Genomic DNA, 17,025 nt, shown 5'->3' with positions numbered 1-17,025 from the left:
CCCAGCATCAGGTCAAAGCGAGGAGCTTCTTGAGGGCAGAGGGCAGCAGAGCTCAAGTATAAATAAAACAAGACAAAAAACTGAAGAAAATGCCCCACTGAGGAATCCTGCATTCATTTCAACTGCTGAAAGTAGAGCATGCTCTACATACATTGTCTGGGCTCTGCGAACTTTCCTCACTAGGTGTGTACCCGGTTCCTCACTGACCAACAAAGGAAGCTTAATGAGACACACAGAAACCAAAGCTGTCACCAGGAGCTACCTAAAAGTAAGTCATGGTGGTGCCCCTTTTTCTATTAAATGGGAAACTTCTGAATTTTCTATTGAAAATTAGGGGGCCTCTTTTTGGATCCATAATTCCTTTGTGCATAGTGTCATGTGGGCAGAGCAAGTAAACCTGTGTGGGGGTAAGGAGCAGAAGTTGGTAGAATGAGAAAGAAATCTATTTACCCACCCACTCATCCACCCATCTATCCATTCATCCATCCATCCACCCATCCATCCATCCACCCATTTATCCATCTATCTATCTATCTATCCATCTATCACCTATGTATGTCCTATATATTCTTTTTATTTTATTTTCATCCAGGCTACTTGATTCTGCTGAGGTCTTCCACAATACCTTCTTGAAAAGACTATATTATTTTCAATTTACTGTTTCATGATTCCATTCCATTATTTGATGATGTATACATTTTTATTTTTATTTTAAAAATAGTATTTAGGCATATTCCTAATTTTTTGCTGTGATTCAGTCATTTAGAATTGACTCATTTTCTTCCCAATTTTGGTGGCTGCCTTGTCAGTAATTTCAATGATAATGAGCTGAGATACCTTATTTTAAAAACATACAACTTAAGTCCTAAGTTGAAAAAAATATATAGTAAATTTCACTAAGGTCATACTTTAAAATGCATTCTTTAAAGGTTCTTACATAAATAGGATAAAAATATTGAAATAAGACTTAAATTTTAAAAATTTTCCCTGAAATATGTAAATAATTATGATTATCTAGAATTCAATGTAAAGCAATGTGAACATCATTTATTGAACATCTAATATACATAACATCTTATACCTGGATATTGACAAAAATTATATCAACTCAGTCTACAGTTGGAGAAATCTATATGATTTCATATTAAATTATTGTGTAAATATATTATGAATAATACGTATAGAGATATAAACATGGCCACATGAAAAAATGATGAAAGCATTAATATTTCAATCATACAGAGTTGGCTACATAAGCAACTCCCAGCTATTTGGAGAAAAGGCATTTGCTTTGACCTAGACCATGCCAAAGTACACACACACACACGCACATTTCCATTTCAACTCAAAATGCTCAGTGAATTTTTAATTGTGGGAGACAACACCTAGATAAAATATAGGACAGTATGAGATAAAGTACTGAAATTCTAAGCCTAGTCAAAATTTATTCCGTAAATAAAAGCTCTCAAGGGGTTCAATGTGGGATACTGTTTTGATATTTGGAAATCAACACTGGAATATAAAACATAGATTATATCTTTCTCTCCAGTTCATTTCTCCAACCCTTCTCTGAGAAAGGTTTTGTTAAAAGATGAACTGGACAAAGGCAAAAGAGAGGGAAGTAAGAAGACTGTATATTTAAATAATGAAAGTGACAATATAATAGCTATTCCAACAGAGTGCACTAAACTCATGGATTATGTCAAAATAATTGTTGCTTAACTTTTCAATATATTGTATAATTAGGCATTTTAGTGGGTTTTAGTTTTGGTGTTGGCAAATATTAACTTCCGTTTACCTAAGGATAAGAGCTGGAGACAATAGCACAGAAAGACAGGCAGAGGCAGAGGGATACAATCTTGCTGTAGGTACCACTGCAAACAACTCACAAAACAGGTGAGCCACATGTGCAGATAGTAAAGAGCTGACTGCTGCGTATTTTCAAAATCCATTCGCTCCTGTGTAACAAAGTTTAGACTTCTCTTAATTCATTCCAAATGTTTTATTTGCCCTTGCCCAGAAACTGACACCAAATATCAAATATTTCAGTCTAAAATATTTTCTAAATTTCAGTTCCAATTAATTTCCATGGCTTTCTGAAGATCAAAGATTGTTGTTCCCAAAATGTGTGGCTTTCGATGCTGCTCAGATCCCTGGAATTATAGAAGCTGACATCTTGGCTCTGGCAGTTTTGTCGAGTAACAGAGAGGGATTAAATTCATAAGTGTTTAATCTCCTGTTTTATACTATTCTGCATGTTTGGGTAATAAAGTTAAGTACTCTTTTAGGGGAAAATACTTGATTTCCCAGCCATGTAGACATTGAACGGTATGATGGATTTAAATAATGTTTGTCACAGAGTCGGGTCAAGAATAAGGCTTTGTATATATCCCCTGAAGCACATGTCTAGAATGGGTGGAGATATCTGGAACGAGAGCACTGGCTTATTTACCTGGGCACAACGTGGTACAGGCTATTTTCTGCACACTCTGCCCTTCACAGAAGGCACCCCCATTGAGAGGTGCTGGGTTGGTGCAGGTCCTTGTGCGTTTCTGATACCCTCGTCCACAGCGGCTATTACACACAGACCACTCTGTCCAGGTGGACCAGCCACCATTCACTGGAAGGAGGTAAATAATAAAGTGTCGATTAAACATATGTGCATGCACACACAGACGCACAAACCACACACAACACCTAAACAAGAAGTCATCTCCCAAGTGACCACCTAAAACTTCAAAGCTAGAAGAGACCTTGGACATCATTTCATTCAAAGTTTTGTTGCAGACCTGACGAATCTAAGCACACAGATAAATAAAATGAATTACCAACATTTACTCACCTACTCAGAAAAGTAAAGAAGACTGTTGCTGTTTCCTTGGCTAGTGTTCTTTCAAAAAAAAATACACCTCCTTACCTAGTTAAGCTCCAAAAATTACTTCTGACAGCTTATCTCAAATAATAAATGTTTACATTCTATATGCCAAGGCTGCAAGTGGATCTGAAGCCTGAGAACTGGATAAAATCATTTAGCATTTTCTTAATAACAGATGATTGATTATTTTTCTTTAGCATACGTAAACTTCGCAACCTTTTCAAGATTTTTAGTCAGTTTCAGTAACTAATCAGTGAACCTGGTTAAAAAATAAAGTCTTACATTGCTGGATTTTTAACTGAGTAGCTATTTGATCAAACTGGTGATGAGTGGACGTCATTGAAATGGATATCAGTTTTGTGGATAGAGGCTAATTATGGTGTTTGAAGGAGCTGTCAGTGTGGGCGTGATTATAAAATCTATACTTTAATACAATGTTCACTATTTACCTCTGGAGATCTTGCTCTAGAAAATACTCTGATATATTTCAGCACTTCAATAATAAGAGTCTATGAAATTATTGTAATTAAGCAATATCTAACAAAAATTATTTGCTGGCAATTAAAACGTGACATAACTAGTATGTGCACCCCTCTCCTGAAAGAAAGGAAGAGTGTTAGCTATACACATCCTGTACGCACACATCACACGCCCAGCACCGCCTTTTCTAGAAACCTATGCCATAGGGAATAATCATGAAGGTGTTATATTTACAGACACAGACAAAGCATTTTTCACAACAGAGTTATTTTTTACATAAAGATAAACAACTGAAAACAATTGTAATGTTCAACAATAGGAAAATGGTAAAGTAAACCATGTACGTTCCTGTGATTGACTCCTAGGCAGCCATTAAACATGGTGCTGTAGAAGTCTATTTAATAACACACGAATATTTCAACATTATGCTTTAAGTGAAAAAATATATTTATATCCATCCTTTATTTTAAAATTCTATCTATGCATAGAAAATACCAGGAGTATACATATCAGTCTTTTTTGAAGCTACCTCTGGATGGCAAGATGACAAGATTATAGGTATTTTCTTCTTTGACCTTTTCTGTGTTTCCCAAATTTTCTATAATGGATATATATTTGCCATCTAAAAATTATACTAACAAAAATAAATATAGACTCAAAGATAAAATACTGATTATATGTATATGTTTTCTGTGGACTTCTGGTGAGCCCAACCTATAAGCCTTGGACAACATATTTTATGGGGCCATGAAAAGGACAAGCAGATGGTTGATGGGTAGAATTTCAGTCAGTGTTCCAAAAAGCAACTTAACCTGCTCGACTTGACAAAACTCCAAATGCTGGGGAATCGTCAGTATAAATTGCTTACCAGCATACTGGCAAGCTGATATTTTGGGTTATGATATATGTATGCTGCTCTTCTAGGAGTTTAATGAGAAGTGAATAATCATAAACTTTTACAGAAGGAAAGGCCTTTGAAGATCCTAGGCTTATTCCCTCATTTTACAGAGAAGGAGACAAGGGCTCCAAGCATCCTGGTTAAGTGACCAACTGAAGGTCAGTTAGGGGTAGAACCGGTCTGAGAGCACAAGACTCCTGAGCCCGGGTCCCATGCTGTTTCCTGAACTTCAAACGCTGAAGTGACTCGTGTCTGATCCTAAAGACAACGTTTGGCTTGTATTTATGGATACTGAAACATGCTATACATAGAAAAAGAGATTTGCATGTATATTAAACATCTATATAGAATCTGCCTTCATTAGTTATTTGTGATTGGTACACGCTGTAATGTGCGCCATTTCTCTTTTGCATTTCCAATGCTGTTAATTAGTCATTCAGACGGTTTAGAAAAGACAAAATGTAGGACACATTTCATTGTCACTTAAGAAAGGCAATTGCTTATAATTCAACATAGCCGTTATCTTGACTAGGAAATTAAACCTCAGAGTATTCACAGGATAAAAAAAAATAGTATGCATCTGTCTTGTGATGAAAATGACAGTTTTAAAGCCTCACAACATTCAGTCTTTGGAACATGACAGTAGTTTCTGTACTCATAACTCCCTGCAGCACGAGGACACATCCATCCAGAAGATGCTATCTGCAGGAAGTAAGTACCATGAGCCGGATACTTGTCACTGGCTGTCCCTCCTTCATAGTTATCCAGACACTAAGGCGCTGGAGTGTTGTTTCACGCTGAAGCAGCCATGAAAAGCTTCCTTATAGTCTAAGTGGCACCCGTAACATTCAGGAGGTGGCATAACCTCAATACCACCCAGTGTGGTTCAGTTTCCTCTGAGACAATGACTCATCAAGAAATGAGGACCTACTATGTGTCTAATACTTGAGAAAGACATAAATATGCAGAGCTGTCTCTTAGTCTACAAAGGAGCTTAAAGCTTAGCTGGGGAAAGGGAACTGCTTGTGAAATGATTATAAAACCAGAGGGCTAAACCCTACAGGGAGATACAAGCGTCATGTGCTACAGCAAAACTGGGTGTGAAATTGTTCAGTACTTCTGGAGAAAGGATAGGCTTAGAGATGAGAGGGATTAGGAAAGGCCAGAGAGTGGGAGGGAAGCTTCATGAAGAAGTCATTATGTTGAACCCAGTTAGGATTAGGGCCACCTGGTGACGGCAGCGCCTGTCTTCCTTCTGAACGCCCTTGATGGAGCATGTAAAGCAAGCTCCAGGAAGTCAAAGTTGCTCTGATGTGTTGGGGGAACACGTCAGCTCCAGTTCATCTGAGGCTGTGCAATCACGGGACTGAGCCAAGGCCCACACAAAGAGCAGCAGGTGGCTTTAAGCATCTTCATCTCCAAACTCACTGTATGACTCCGCAGTCCCGGGTCCAAAGCGGGGAAGGCTTAGGGAGGCAGGAACATCTCCCGGCACTGAGGTAGATTTCCTTCACTTTCCTATAAGCTGCCTGCCAAAGGGCGAGGATCGTCCAAGTCTAGTGTCTCTGAAAGTGTCAAGGAAGCAGTTAAACCGCACTGTCCATGAGAGAAGCTGAAGAGAGCAGCAATGGGGATTGAAGGGGCCTCTCCCCTGATATCTTACAATTAAAACGAGAAACTGCAGTTTGACGTGAACTAGACTGAGACCCAAAACTCACCGTAGACGATGACAGTCGCAGTGGTGCTTTTCCTCTTGGCAACAATGTTTTTGGCGACACAAGTGTAGTTGGCGGTGTCTGAGAGGCGCGCCTGCTTGATGATTAGGTTGTGATCGATGGTGATATAAAAATTCCCATCTTCAACGGGGTCAATTATGTCTTCATTTTTCAACCATTCCACCTAAAGGTGCACCAGAGAAACAGATCAATCCCCGGGATGGACCTCTTGATGGCTGCCTGGCCTAACTCGTGTTTTGCAACATGTATAACATTGCTCCATGTTAAGAACTTCTACAAACCGGGAGGAAGTAACTTTCTGAGGTCATGTTAAGCATCACTCACCTGCCAAACATGCTGATTCTGTCTGTACTACATTATTGTCAAATGTCAATGAACCAATTGGGAAATACAGAGCTCAAATTGTTTTCACTTTGCCCTGCAGGCGGGAACAGGCAATGCGCACTGCCAAGTTCAGAACCCAATCAAAAATAATAGGCTAAGCATTTCAAACTGAACTCAAACCTTTTGCTATTTGATTTGTTTACTCTTGGCAACTTACCTACTGCTTTTCAGAAAAGAACATAAGGACTATTAAAAAAGCTCAAAGGCATCTTAGACATCGTGTAGCTCTAATAAAACAACATTTGGATGATTTACGAGTAGCCTTGCTGAAACATAAGGATTAAATTTCCCTGAAAATGCACTTACTTTAAAATGGAGCAAACACGTATTTGGAGATGCATCTAAGCGAAAATACTTGGGGGGAAAAAGTTTCTACCAACTCCCAATATAATCCAAATAGCATATAAGTCATACTTAAATCTCTCCTTTTGTGCATCACAAACATCAAATTTTTGGCTCATAATTTACTTCTGGGGAACTGGACCTCAGACAAGACTGTTCAAAACTATTGAACTTTTTTCTACACAAATATCAATTTAGCAACAGCAATATTATCCTTACAGAATAAGAGGAAGGAGATATATCTGTATAAGCTGTCCTTATGGAAGATAAACTATTTCTTGTCCTGTAAATTGCTTCTTTTTTTTTCTATGCACAGGTTTTTCCATAAAGCAAAACAACATTGATATTTACCACATTTAAACTTTCCTTTTGCATTAGTGTGGATATGGACACAAGTAACCTTTAATAGTAAGGAGTCAATAGTGTTGCCATTTTCAAAATCTTAAGGAGCTTCTCTAGCACCACAAGAGGTCTGGAAATTAATCTCTAAATCTGTCAGTGGGCTGGACACTGCACAGCTCTAAATTACATCTAAGGCCAGGACTCTAAAAGGATGCTTCTCTAATCCTTAGAAGAGAGGCCACAACTTAAAAGGAAAAACAAAAACCAACCACCATCCCAAAATAAACCCATGAGGATGTAGATAAAAGCAACTATTTGTAATGATGTAAATTTTAAAATAGCTAAACATTCTTGGTATTTACATTAATGGAAATGAGAGAGAGAACGGAATCCACCTAAAACAGTGGAGTTTTAAAACACGCATTTTGTTTTCAAATAAAGACAACACATTCAATCAGGGCCATGCTTGGGTATAACTGATCAGATACTCACACTCACTTGACCCGGATTTCTGAAAATTTGGCCCTATGCGTGTAGTAATATGACCTTGCTAAAAGCGCAAGGGAGAAGGTAGCAAAATTCACAGTTAGAAATCTACTTGATGATAATTGCGCACTGATATTGATAATTTTTCAATCTAATCTTTACCTAGGTTAACTTTGCCCTTCTAAAGGAAGCTTTCCACCTGCTCCCCCAAGTTGGTCTTGGATCCCTTCTATTTGTGTGTGTGTGTGCGTGCGTGCGCGTGTGCATGTGCTCAGTTTGCTTTTCTTTCAAGGACTCTCCTCTGAAGGACGCCCCTCAGGATCCTGGACTTTGTGCCTGGAAGTGCCCAGGGGTTCACAGCTCCCGCCAACTTCCTCCTTCACTGTTGCTCACAGGTACCGAAGCCTTGTGTCCAATGGGGTCAGAATCCAGTTGTTACTCTCCAGAGTTCCCCTGCAGGGATCCGGCTGAAGCCATCTCATGCAGACGTTGCCTGCGCTTACACTCTTTTTGGGCTTCTCCTTGTCTCTTCCTGCTTGCTCCACCCACCTCCTGGGCTCTCCTGGGAGCGCCTCCATAACACCCACTTGCATTCACACCTTTGCCTCAGGGCTCACTTCTGGAGAACCCGACCTAAGTCATAACTGTTCAGAACTACGGTTTCTTCTATGCATGTAATACCAGTTACCAATAGTGATGTTATCCTGATCATACACGAATAAAGAGATTCCCAAGGGGTACTGCAAACCACTTACTGATCTGAAGAGTTTATTACAAGGAAGACGGAGAGCAATCTGCATCACCGACAAAAGATTGAAAAAGCCTTACACGATTATTGGGTCTAAGATCTTTACTTTCTTATATGTGACTCTGCATTTTCCTTGGGCGTCTCTCGCCAGCATTGGAGCAGTGAGGACCTCTGAGGAGCTCCGGAAGGGCTGGGGAGCACGCCTTCCTCTTCCCCTGCCTCCAGCTTCCACAAAGCAGAGAGAGGCTCTGCTTTGATCTGTCCTCCACGCTGGGCTCACCTGCATGCTTTGTTTGAGGAAGCAAAGGGTTCTTCTGCTAGAGAACAGCTGTCGGAATGAAGGGGGAGGCCAAGGAATGTGGCTTCTCGCAAGACCCCCATTCCCTCCACTCTCGTACTCCCGGCTGTGCCACCACACCCACTTTGAGACCTCATCTCTACAAGGAGCATGGTCTGGACTGTAGGCCATGGCTCCCCTCCTGCACCAGCATCCTCATCCCGCTCTGCACATCCCCACCTCCCACCCTTCAAAAGCTGGAAACCCTGCCCTGCCACCCCAGAACGCAGCAGCAAAATCCCCCAAACTGCAACCTCGGTTTAGATTGTGTTGTCATGTTTCTCTAATTAAAACCGAGCTTTTCATGCTGCTGTGGTTTCTTCTGGAGACCTCTCAAATGGGGGATGTTTGATTTCCCAAATCTGATATGCCACCATGCCTGGGGTTCTAGGCAGTGTCCTCCTTGTCCTGCACGGTCTATTCCAGATCCTTCTCTCCAAACCCTTTGCTTTAAATCTCATGCCATCTGATTATGTTACTCAATTCCTATATATTTTTGTAGTTGTTGACAGACCTCTGGACTCACAGTCATTTTATCCAGCACAAATTCTTTGATAATTTCTGATGATTTTGATAACCAAAGGATAACACTCTCCACATTCTGGCCCTCAGTTCCATGACTCTCCCTCCTACAATGATCTTGGTCTCTGAATCACTCTCACTCAGAGTCTCACATTCTAGGCCAGAGGTTTTCAATCCTGGCTTCACCGTAGCATAACCTGGAGAACATTTACTTCAGTTCTAAATCCAACCCAGAGAAGCTCTGATTCACTGGTCAAGACTCCCCAAGGGGCTGTGATTTACTGCCAGAGTTGAAAAATACCACTCTAGACCCCTGCCTTTCAAATGAGATCCCTGGACCAACAGCGTCTGTGTCACCCCGGAGCTTGATAGAAAAGCAGACTCTCAGGCTCTGTGCACCGGGGCTTACTGACTCAACATGCGCATCAGAACCAGAACCGCAGGGCAGGTACATGCACGGTAACGTCTGAGCAGCTCTTGTCATCGCCATTAATCACAACCCCAATAAACTCACTTTCAATCAGCCTCTCTCTTTCCCATTTCCTCTCTTTCCTGCTTTCTCTAGGACCCCTATTTCAGCAAACCTCCACCAGGACCTGGAATCTATCGAACTTACCAACTTTACCTCTCACCCTCATGGCCCCTCTTCCCTCTGTACCAAGCGTAAATTCCAGTGTCTGACTTTATCAACAGTCCCTCCCAGTGTGCCCTCAACCCTCTCATCCATCTCACTTCCCCTCTCCCTTGGCCACTCTTCCCCATCCCACCCTCGTGTCCTGTGCACAGCCAAATTCATGATAACAGAACTCATGGGTCCCTAATTCTGCCAAAATATCCTATCCTATTTTCATCATCTGTTCACTGTCCCACGCTCCTAGACAGCTCTTTCACACCTTCTCTTTTCTCCTTAAACACCACATCCCCCCCTCCTCGATTTCAGCTGATGACCAAGATTTCTACTTCACTGAGAAAGCTGACAATCACAAGCTATCTTCCAAAGCTTCCAGGCTCCGCCATGTGCCCCAATTCTGCACCTTCTCTCTCTCGCTCCCAGGCCAGCTCTCTGTGCTCTATCTGTCACCTCTCATTTGTACTCTGCATCCCATTCCCTTTCTCCTATGTAAGGGCAAGTCCAGCAAGTCTCCTCTCTCTCTTAAATCATTAATTTTCCCTCTACACAGAATCATTTCTATCAGCATACCGACACGCAGTCGTTTTTCACAATTTAAAATGAAATCCCTCCCCACTCATTGCTGCTTCCAGTTACCCCCACATTTCTCTGCTCACCTTACAAAACCCCTTCTAACAGTTGTTTATATTCGGTCTCTCCAATTCCTGTCCTCCTCAACCTACTGAATCTATTCTAATCCACGTTCCCCTCCACCAGGTCACCAGAACTGCTCTTTTCAAAGTCCCCAGTTACTCTCACTTTGTAGGATGTACTGGGGAGATCTTGGGGCTCTCCATACATGACTCAGGACAAGCAGCAGAGCTTGACCCAGTTGGTCCCTCCCTTGTCCTCACTTGCTTTCTCTGGTCATGGTGCTTTCCTGCTTCTTGTGCTACTTCACACCGCTCCCTAGAGCTTCCTTGGGTTAAGGTCTCTTCTCTCTATCCTGGCTCCCTCCTTGGACTGCTTCTTTTTTCTATTTTCTATCCATATGATGGTGACCTCATCAAACTCCCGCAGATGACTCCTAAATTTATCTCCAGCCCAAACCCCGCCCCTGAACTCCGGAATCATATATCCAGCTACCTTCTTGCACCTCCACTGGCTTGTCTAATAACGACCTGATGAACTGCCCTTCCACCCCGCGCTTCTCACAGTCTTACCCACCTCAGTTAACGTCGGCTCCATCCCTCCAGACAAAAGCCTCAGACTTGGCCTGACTCCTCTCTTCCTCCCCCTTGCCCATTCGACCACGTCAGAGCAGCATATTGGAATCTGACCACTTATCCCCTCACTACCACTCCCTTCCAGGTTCAAGTCGCCATCATTTCTTTCCTGGATCATTGCAACAACTTCCTGTCTTATCTGCTTTTCCCCTTGGCCCTCAGCAGTCTATTCTCAACTCAGTAGTTGGAGTGATCCTTAAACCCTAGAGCAGATCATGCTACACCTCATCTTCAACCCTCCAATGGCTGCTTATCTCACTCAGTGTCAAAGCCAAAGTCCTTACAAGTTCCCACAGTGCCTTGCATCACCAGAACTCTCTGAGACCATCTATTTTACTGCCCCCTTGCTTGCATCTCTTTAGCATGCTGCCTCTTTTGCTGGTCCTTATGCACACCATGGGTGCTCCTGCCTTGGGGATTTTGAGTCCGCTGGCGTGCCTGCCAGGAATAATCTTTCCCCAGGTATCAGCGTGGTTTGCTCCCTTCCCTCCTCTGGTCTTTACTCAGAGGTCACCTTCTCAGTGGGTCATTTCCTTATTAACCTTTAAAATTGTACCATCTCCCTCTAGCTGCACCCCCAATCTCTCACCCTCTCTTCCTTGTTTTCCTCCACAGCACTCTCACCATCTCACACAGTCTCTACATATTATGTTTTTAGTTATTAACTGTCTTCTTGACCAGATTGTAAGCTCCATGGATTTGGGTCTGGTTTTGGTCATTGTTATACTCCTCTGGCCTGGAAACCGGCGTACAGTAGGTATTTCCTGAGTCTCTGCCGAATGTACGAACAACAACAAGACATGGAGTGGCATCAGGTCTGCTATGCGCACACATTTTTAGGTTTCTAAAAGTTGGTGCTTTAACTGTCAAAATGAATATTAAATATATTTAGTGAGGGCTCTTTTAAACATTGCTTCTAAGTAAGTTCTGTTAGAGATTAAGAACAAAATTCTCCACTGCCTAAGGTGAAATCCTAAGAGCTGGGCTAGCCTGGCCTCCAAGTGGGCTCATTGGAGAAATCATGAGATAGAAGAGGGTCTCCAGAACCATGCTGGGAGCCTCCCAGCATCCCACTGCACTTATGATACGAGTCGAATGGGCAGTGTGGCCGCTCTGTTTTAGCTAAGGTGCCTGTGAACGTGGCACGCCCTTCACCCCACATTATACCCCTGTCTGCTGGAGAACGGAAGAAGGATGTTTGAGTAATTCTTCCAGACTCTCATCCAGGAAACACAGAATCTAGGCGATTGTAGTACACCTGTGCCTACAATACAGCTTCCCAAGAACTTTAATTTTCATAAACAGAGTCAGGCATCTTGTGATTTCAATTCCATCCTGCCACACTGAGTACCTACTATGCACCAGGCCTTGTGTCCAGGGCTACGGGATAAAGGGACAAACCAGATAAGTGCTTGCTTGTGGAGCTCTCTGGATGAGAAGACAACCCTATAAACAAATAACGACAATGCGATAGAGAAACAATAGACATATATGCAAGGAGGGAAGTAAACAGGTTCAAATTACGTAGGGAGAGGACATTTGAGGAGGAAATGTCAGAAGTAGTTTCTGTGATGGGTGGAATTAATCTTGCTGGGAAGGCAAAGAAGGCAACCGGAGGATGAGGAGAAGATTTGAGGAAGAGGAAACAGTCGGTGCTCCGGCTCAGGCGTGAAGCCTCTGGGGAGTGTGAGCTGGACCGAGGTGTTAACTGCGCAGTCAGGGAGTGCGGAGCAAGGGCAGAGAAGCGGCTTCCGGGAAATCACGCAGGGACCCAGGGCCGCGCTAAGGCTTCTGGCCTTGGCCTGTATTGCTGCAACCCAGTGAAGGCTTTACAGTGAAGAGGCATGATGACACTTGCTCTAGGAATGACTGTTTTAGCGGGCAGTGTGGATTAGCCGGGAGGCACGGGGGAAGCTGGAGAGCAGTTAGAGGCCATTGCCGTAGTGCTGGTGAAAGACCGTGGAGAGAGAATTAAGGAAGTAGCTAGAGGGCCCCGGAGAAAAGAATAGATTCAGAAAGTAATGTGAAGGGATGAAAGGAAGGGCAGAAGAGTTGACTGTTTGTGGAAAGGAGGGTGCAGGAGGCACCTCTTCGGTTTCTGGCTTGGGGACCTGTGTGTGGATCAGGGATAAAGGAGGCAGAAAAGATCTGAGGGCTGAAAGGGTGACGCCGAGTTCAGACGTCGCAGATCTGACAAGGAATCCAGCAGCACAACATGGTTTCGCTAACAGTCAAATTGCTCAAAATTCCCATTATTTCCATGAAGAGAGTGATATTTTCCTCTCCGACTTCTGACATACTACAACAGCGACACCCTGATGACGTCAAGATAGAGCTCTTAGATCAGCTCTATCTTAGCACAAGAACAGAACATGGGGATTGATTAAAAGGGTAAAACAACATTTATTTGCTTTTTGGCTTAGACAAAAATGATGAAATGTTAACTGAAAACTTAGGAGAGGATGTATGGAAGAGAAAACAATATGTGAGAAAAATTCTGTTTATCATGAAAGGAGTTGTCTGAATCAGCAAGAGGAATCCCTATAAGAACCTTATAAATATATCCTCTATTAAAAAACAGATCCTTTTCACGCATTGTCTCCAGAAACCATCACCACCAGATAAGGAGACTCTCTTGGGTCTCCTTATACAAACTATGTAAAATCCCAAGAAACCACACAGTATCTTTTGTTGCGCTAGAATTTTATTGTATTGACTAGTAAGTAATTAACTATATTGTTGCAATGCTATTTATTTGTAACCTAATCTTGATTAATCAGGGGTCAGTACTCTGGTCTGGCCTCAAAATTCCTTTGAATTTTGCTCATTTCCACGCTTCTTGTTGATTTCACCCTGAGACTGTCCTCCCACCCCTCCCGCTGAGCAAACCCTCTGATTTATACATGGGAGAAGTCTCTCTGAGTTGGCAGTTATTTTTAGCTATGTATAAAACATTCAAGAAAAGAGAAAAATAGGTTGAAGTTCAGAAAACAATAAAAGACTTCGCCCATAAACCATAACTTGTCAGGGCTGCCGTGAGGCAAAGTCCTGTTTCTGCCCCTGTAACTCAGTAACTGCGGGCTTTTCAATAATTTGGGGCATATTTGAAGTAATTGACTCAAGTGTTTATAAAGACATGGAATTTTATTAACAGGTAATAAAAACAGTTACAAGGAAATGTTAAGTTGTCCTATTTACATATTCTGTTGTTACGTCTGGTGTTGGTGAATCCTATTGTGTACAATTGAGAATGTTTCTTTAAGAAGTAGCTCCTAAAGAACAGGCTCAGGGGCTGCTCTCAGGTCAGACTGGCTGGGTTCAAAACCAAACTCTGCCACTCTGTACCTCTCTTGGGCTATGCTCCTTATCTTCTTTGTGCCTCAGGGCCCTCACTTACAAAATGAGGATAATTCTTGAACCCATTCCATCAGGTTTAAGGATCAAATGAGTTAATACACAAATTACTTAGTAGCTCGCATAGAGTAAATATTCTTAAATTATTATTAATATTAGATGATTAGGGATATACTAAAGATGATGAGACAAAAGCCAAACCACTCTAAAAAATAACAGAGAAATGGTGTTCATCTAAAAACAAAAAGGAGACTAACACATCTTAGTGTCTGTATTCCTTTAGACTTCACTGACATTTCTGTTGGGACAAAGTCAAGGTACCATTAGATCACAACTCTTTAAGATTGTACTAGGAATACATAAGCGATTAAGTATTAAATCGACCAATCTAGTTTGTATGCTAAACCTAAATATACATTTCCACTTCAGCTCTAGGAATCCATGATTCTAGAGCTGTCATTAGCATGCATTTACTTTAGAGATATTACAACATGACATTTTAATCAATCGGTATAAATATCATTTTCTAATTATTTTAGGTTATAAGCAAATCATCGCACTGCATTAAATTTTTAAAGGTATAAGTAGAATAGATATTTAATAAAAGAAATTTCATCGAGATTAATTTGAGAAATATTCATTATTGCACTTGGTAATAAGGCATTAATGATGGCAATTTATATGTTACTATTACTTTAATCTAGACCCGGACCATCCAGATTTGTATAGTTTTTATTTTACCTTTGTGAGTTTTCTACTCTTTTCTCCTGCTACTTCAAGTCAGTCAGCATCCCTGGTTTATTTAGTGACATCCTTCTCTACCCTGCCCCACCCCCACACAATGGCACACACATCATTAATTTAACACCTTCATCCAAGTCCCCCAGAGAGGAATTTCCCTCTGGTTGCCTCTGCTCTCCCAGTCGCCTCCAGGTGCGGGCGTGAGTGTCTTCAGCTCTCCTCTGCTTCTCTTTCTCCCTACACAAGAAGGATTCTGGGGCAGGTTGACTGGTCTAACAGGAGAGAAGAGATAGAAATGCGGGGCACACCCAGCGGTTATGGAATAATTACCATCCTTTGGGGTGAGAGACGTATGGGAGGTGGCCTGGAGGGGGAGCAGGCACCCTGTAGTCCCTAATCCGAATCATGACCTGGTTTAAGAGAGAGTTCAAAAGCAGAACATTTTCCCTGCGCTGAAATTGGGAGGACAGAGAAGAGGGTGAGAAGGATGGAGCATTTTGGTGGAGGGAAAAAGGAGGAAACCAGGGAGCTTGAGTGGAGAATTTCCGGTACCTAACTAGGTACTTTACGTACCTAACCTCGATTCCTCACGACAGCTTGGTGAGGGAGGTATTTATGTATCCACTTTTCAGCTGAGAAGAATGATGCTCATAGAGAAGAACCAGCACAGGCTTACAAAGCTTGTGAAGGAGCGTAGATCTGAAGGCAGGACTGCCTGAGCCCTGGGCCCTTTGTCTAAGCAAAGAACTGAGAGGAGGCACCTGCAGTGCTACAGACTTGAGCATTGGCAGAGTGGGCTCCAGATTGTGTGATGGTGGCTGGGAGAGGCTGGGACACCAAGAAACAGCTTACTTACCCCAGGACATGGACAGTGCGATCCACGGGAAAGAGACCTGGGACACACTCTCTGTTATCACTACTACCTTGCTCACTCTTACAAGACCAACACAGGCTTACTTTCAGAGCTGACACCAGGACTGGGTGCACTTTGATTTCAGGGGTATCAGGGAAGCCTCTTTGTTCTCCAAAATGGCTCCCCAAATTTTTGGCAGTGACTTGAAATGTCTTTAAGAGAGGCCAGATTTTAATTCCACCATTAGAAGGTTCTCTTCACATGCAAATGACCTGGAGAAATAACATCTTAAACTAAACCATCCATGTTCCACTTCTCGGTGACCTGGGGTTTGCCAGTTCGGATCCTGGGTGTGGACATGGCACAGCTTGGCAAAAGCCATGCTGTGGTAGGCATCCCACGAATAAAAGTAGAGGAAGATGGGCACAGATGTTAGCTCAGGGCCAGTCTTCCTCAGCAAAAAGAGGAGGATTGGCAGTAGTTAGCTCAGGGCTAATGTTCCTCAAAAAAAAATAAATAAATAAAAAGTAAAAATAAAGTATAAAACATGGTATACAAGTGACTAAGGGAAAATCTTTTACAGTTTAGGTAACGAGGAGTTTGAAGGTAAGAGTATTTCAAACTGAGATTCAAGTATCCAGCATTATGCAAAGTTTTCTAAGGGGTACACAAGCAAAAATATATTTAAAGGAATCAGTATTTGTATCTTTTAACTTCCATATGCACTTCACATTAAAACGAATTGCCCTAAGCACTTGCCCTCCACCTTTCAAAATGAAGGCATCTCTCACATTCCAATGCCCTCTACCTTTCAAAATGAAGGCATCTCTCGCATCCCAATTACCAGGGCACATCGCATGAGGGTGTAAAAACCTGCAGGTGCCAAACAGCCACTGACTGGGAATATTAGCATGGTAGTTGAGAGAGGAAGGGACTGGAGTGGGAGGGGAACAAATCCTTTTGCAAATTAGGTAGTTTACAATACTTTGCTTACATCAAAAGTGAAGGAGGGCCTCATATGCCAGTTCATG

At 42.2% G+C, this 17,025-nt stretch overlaps 1 protein-coding gene across 4 annotated transcripts in view; it reads right to left on the bottom strand.

The window, feature by feature from the left end:
* UNC5C (unc-5 netrin receptor C) overlaps positions 1–17,025 on the bottom strand; it is a 357,910-nt gene that overhangs the window by 65,241 nt on the left and 275,644 nt on the right. For all 4 annotated transcript variants that reach the window (XM_001497540.7, XM_070262216.1, XM_005608603.4 and 1 more), the window contains exons 5-6: positions 5,972–6,152; positions 2,453–2,620 (exon numbers count right to left, since the gene is read on the bottom strand). In XM_001497540.7, the coding sequence (XP_001497590.2) occupies positions 2,453–2,620; positions 5,972–6,152 (349 nt within the window). The remainder of the gene's footprint in view (positions 1–2,452; positions 2,621–5,971; positions 6,153–17,025) is intronic.

The sequence above is a fragment of the Equus caballus genome, chromosome 3 (genome assembly GCF_041296265.1).
Source record: "Equus caballus isolate H_3958 breed thoroughbred chromosome 3, TB-T2T, whole genome shotgun sequence".
Lineage (NCBI taxonomy): Eukaryota > Metazoa > Chordata > Mammalia > Perissodactyla > Equidae > Equus > Equus caballus.
This window is presented reverse-complemented; position numbering and strand designations above follow the sequence as displayed.